The sequence below is a fragment of the Choloepus didactylus genome, chromosome 22, assembly GCF_015220235.1.
Source record: "Choloepus didactylus isolate mChoDid1 chromosome 22, mChoDid1.pri, whole genome shotgun sequence".
Classification (NCBI taxonomy): Eukaryota; Metazoa; Chordata; class Mammalia; order Pilosa; family Megalonychidae; genus Choloepus; species Choloepus didactylus.
This window is the reverse complement of record NC_051328.1, coordinates 11,823,380-11,827,271: the sequence shown is the minus strand read 5'-3', so window position 1 is coordinate 11,827,271 and position 3,892 is coordinate 11,823,380. Positions and strand designations below refer to the sequence as shown.

Here is a 3,892-nt window from a genome sequence, read left to right as displayed (position 1 = left end):
ACAGTAGGTCCACCATAGGTAGCATTTAGTGACACAGATACTCAAAAAGGGCAGAGACCAGTTCCAGAAGGTGAGAGGAAGCCCTCCAACTTCGCTTGCAAAGGAGAAGGGTCAAGCCAGGCAAGATTCCAGGAAACCTTTGAACCCCACACCCTACTTTCCTTGCCTCCTCCTGATCTCCACGAACCCAGCATCCCCTACAGATAAGTCCCACATTCCCAACACATCACAAGGCAACTGGAGCCAGAATGGTCTGGATGACTTTATTGTAATTCACATATTTGGTAGAAAAAGGAATGTGGCATATGGGTCAGGTTTGCATGAAGAAAAAAAATCCGGGTTTGTATATGTTGCTCTATTTACATCTGGGAGCAGGGCTCTCCCCACCCTTAGGCGCAGCAGCTGCACTTGTCTGATGCCCCTTTGCAGACGCAGCCCTGGGCGCACTTGGCACAGCCCACGGGGCAGCAGGAGCAGCAGCCTGGGGAAGGAAAAGACAGGGTGGAGATGAGCCCTCAGGACAGAGAATGAGGGATCCCTCACACGCTGACAAGGGACACTGTGGAGGCGCCACCTTCCTCTAGGAAGGGGCAGGTCACCAGCCCTCAGGGTGGTGGAGAGGACTTCAGACGCGATAGGGGAAGAGAAGATGCTACTCACTCTTCTTGCAGGAGGTGCATTTGCACTCTTTGCATTTGCAGGAGACAGCACAGCTGCAGGAGTCACCTGCAAGGACCAATAAAAAATGGCCAGTGAACAATAAGAGTGACACAGGAGAGTCAACCGTCAGGCAGCACATGCTCCCCCCACCCTGGCTCTGTGCTGTGCGCAGCCTTGGGAGCTCCTGGCTCATCCAGAGCAGACTCAAGTCCAGCTCCCGCCTTTACTCCCTCATGCTGGGAAGGACAGTGTGCTCTCCTGTTTTTACCCTACAAGGAAGGTCCCAGGCTCCTCAGCAGCCAAGAAAACCTTAGGTGGCCAGGGACTTTTGCCCTGAGCCGAGAAGAGAGAAGGTTGCCCACCTCTCAACTGACCCGGGGGCTAGGAGGCTCTCAGGTCCAGTCCGGCAGCCCCCTGACTACCTGAGTGGCATGGAGCAGAACACCGCTGAGCCTCAGTCCCCTCACTTTTGAAATAGGAGACTTTAGGCAAGGGAGAAAGCACTAGACCCACATCCATCCACTTCAGCTCAACACTCAAAACCTCCCTCTTCTTACCCCAGAGATACTAAGTCCCTTGCCTGGGACTGGGGCATCTTCAGGCCCAGAAGCAGAAGTCCCTTACCAGCGGTGCAGGAGCAGTTGGGGTCCATTTCGAGCTGGGTTGAGGCCGGAGGTCCAAAAGCAAGTGACGATGAGACCGTTAGGCTAGTGGCGGGCGTGTTGGAGCCAAGGAGAAAGCAGTCTGGATTTATGGCCCGAGGAGCCTGCACGGGCGCAAAAGCCCCGCCCCGGCCCTTGCACACCGCCTCCGCTGAGTCACCGAAGCCCGCGGCGCGCTTTGCTGGGCTGTGCGCACCCGGCCGGGCCGGGCGCACGGTTCTCAGAACGCGGTGCGGAGCGCACGGCGTGGGTGGCCCCTTTGGGTCCCGCTCGCGAGGTGGGCGCTGTGCTCCAGGCAGCAGGTGGTGTCCCGGCTACTCTGCCTGCCCCTTCTCAATTTTCCCGTGGCTGCCGGCTGTCCCCGCTCCCCAGTGTTCCGGGAACTCAGCCCCAGGGTCCTCGCGCCCTCCCAACCGTCGCCCCGGTTATCTTCAGCTTCGCCCCTTCTTGGAGCCCGTGTGCAGCGACAGCCTCGTGCTCACGTCCCCGGCCCAGGAGGAGCGGGCGAGAGGGAGCTGTGCGCAGAGGAGCGGGCGGGGTGACCTTCGCCCCCCACCCGCATTCCCTCTCCCTGTCCCCACCTCCGGGCCTCGCCCTGGTTCTCTTATCCACAGCATCTGAGTCTAACCCGGGCTCTGCCTCTCTGCCTCCATTCTATCCTCCGCGCCGGAAGGGATGTAATGGCCCCTCTGCCCCCGGCTCTCTTTTGATGAAATCTTTCCGGTGGCCCCACACAGGCCGCCCCAGACCAGGATGGCGTTTCCCAAAGCGTTGGAAGCGCCCGGAGGAGGGATGGTTTTAGGTGATAGGCAGAACCGGCTTTAAATAACACGGCAATAAAAGTGGTTATTTCTTTTAAAATTTTCCTGACAATTACATAGCTGTGTGTGTGTGTGCGTGCACACACACACACACACACACACACGCGCGCGCGCGCGCACGCGAGCGTGCTTTAACCACTCTTTTTTTAAAAAATTAAATTTAGTTTTATTGGGATATATTCACATACCATACAATCATCCATGGTGTACAATCAGCTGCTCACAGTACCATCATATAGTTGTGCATTCATCACCCCAATCTAGTTTTGAACATTTTCCTTATAACAGAAATAATAAGAATAAAAAATAAAAGTAAAAAAGAACAACCAAATCATCCCACACACACACACCCTATTTTTCATTTAGTTTTTGTCCCCATTTTTCTACTCATCTATCCATACTCCAGATGGACTGCGATCCACAAGGTTTTCACAATCACATTTTGACCCCTTGTAAGCTACATTGTTATACAATTGTCTTGAAGAGTCAAGGCTACTGGATTAGGGTTTGATAGTTTCAGGCATTTACTTCTAGCTATTCCAATACATTAAAACCTAAAAAGTGTTATCTATATAGTACATAAGAGTGCCCACCAGAGTGACCTCTCGACTCCATCTGAAATCTCTCAGCCAATGAAACTTTATTTCGTTTCATTTCGCATCCCCCTTTTGGTCAAGATGTTCTCCATCCCACAATGCAAGGTCCAGATTCATCCCTGGGAGTCGTATTCTGCGTTGTCAGGAAGATTTACACCCCTGGGAGTCATGTCCGATGTGGGGGGAATGCAGCGAGTTCACCTGCCAAGTTGTCTTAGCTAGAGCAAGAGGGCCACATCTGAACAACAAAGAGGTACTCAGGCAGACACTCTTAGGCGCAATTATAAGCAGTTTAACCACTCTTTTAACCCTCACAACCACCCTAAAAGGAAATACCATTATTTATTATTTGTGAGCCATCTTACTAAGGAGAAAGGTACAGCACAGGAATTTAAGGAGCTTGGCCAAGGTCACTGAGCTAGGAAGTGATGCTCCTGGATCTGAACCCAGTCTGCCTCCATAAGGAAAGAGAAGGTCAAGGGTAAAACCTCTCCTTGTTGCAGGTGTGTCTTCAGCACCTCTCTACTGCTTGAAATCTTTAAAACAAGGGCTCTCTACTCCTGGAAGTTCCCTGTTGGGCTTTGACTCTGCGTCTTTGGAAGCTCCTCCTAAGAGCAGTCTGAAATCTGCCCCTCTTTCAGATTCCAGCCCTTGGTGAGTTCAAATCAGCAAAGTGGTTAGGGATTTGGAGGGAATTGCCCAGCGTTCTCCCAGAAAGATGGAGGTGTGCATGGGAGTTGGTGCCCGATAGTACTTCTATCGGGGCAGGGGTGATGGTGGATTCTGCAGGCTGAGGGTGTGGTGGCGCCTATTAGGCAGGAGTGAGGGGCCAGGGTGAATTGCAATTAGTGCTAACGGTTAGCCCCCTGGCTATTCTTTGAGGGAATTGGTATCTGTTGTTCAGTCAAAGAGGCAGATGAGTCATATGTCCCAGGACTCAGGATCATGCTTGCCCATGTTCCCTGTGTGAAAAGGGGATTTCAGAGGTTAGCATGGGCTAAGGGTGTGGGTTTCAGGCTGTCCACGCTCACAGCCCACCCCACCACCTACTGGCTGTGCCATCTGGGCAAGTCACTCAGCCTCTGTCAGCCCCCATTTCCTCATTTTTAGAACAGAGATTGTATTTCTAGTGGGGATTATGAGATAGTGCCTG

The 3,892-nt window shown here is 52.7% G+C and overlaps 1 protein-coding gene across 2 annotated transcripts; it reads right to left on the bottom strand.

The window, feature by feature from the left end:
* Positions 1–249: 249 nt before the first annotated feature.
* LOC119518623 (metallothionein-2-like) lies at positions 250–1,954 on the bottom strand. 2 transcript variants are annotated; one of them, XM_037815867.1, is made up of 4 exons: positions 1,904–1,954; positions 1,285–1,426; positions 661–726; positions 250–481 (listed from the first exon to the last, which is right to left on the bottom strand). In XM_037815867.1, the coding sequence occupies exons 1-4, from the start codon at positions 1,937–1,939 to the stop codon at positions 390–392; spliced, it is 336 nt and encodes a 111-aa protein (XP_037671795.1). In that variant the 5' UTR covers positions 1,940–1,954; the 3' UTR covers positions 250–389. The 2 variants fall into 2 exon arrangements, with proteins under 2 accessions (XP_037671795.1, XP_037671796.1); XM_037815868.1 differs by lacking the exon at positions 1,904–1,954 and having other exon boundaries at positions 1,285–1,545.
* Positions 1,955–3,892: the final 1,938 nt, after the last annotated feature.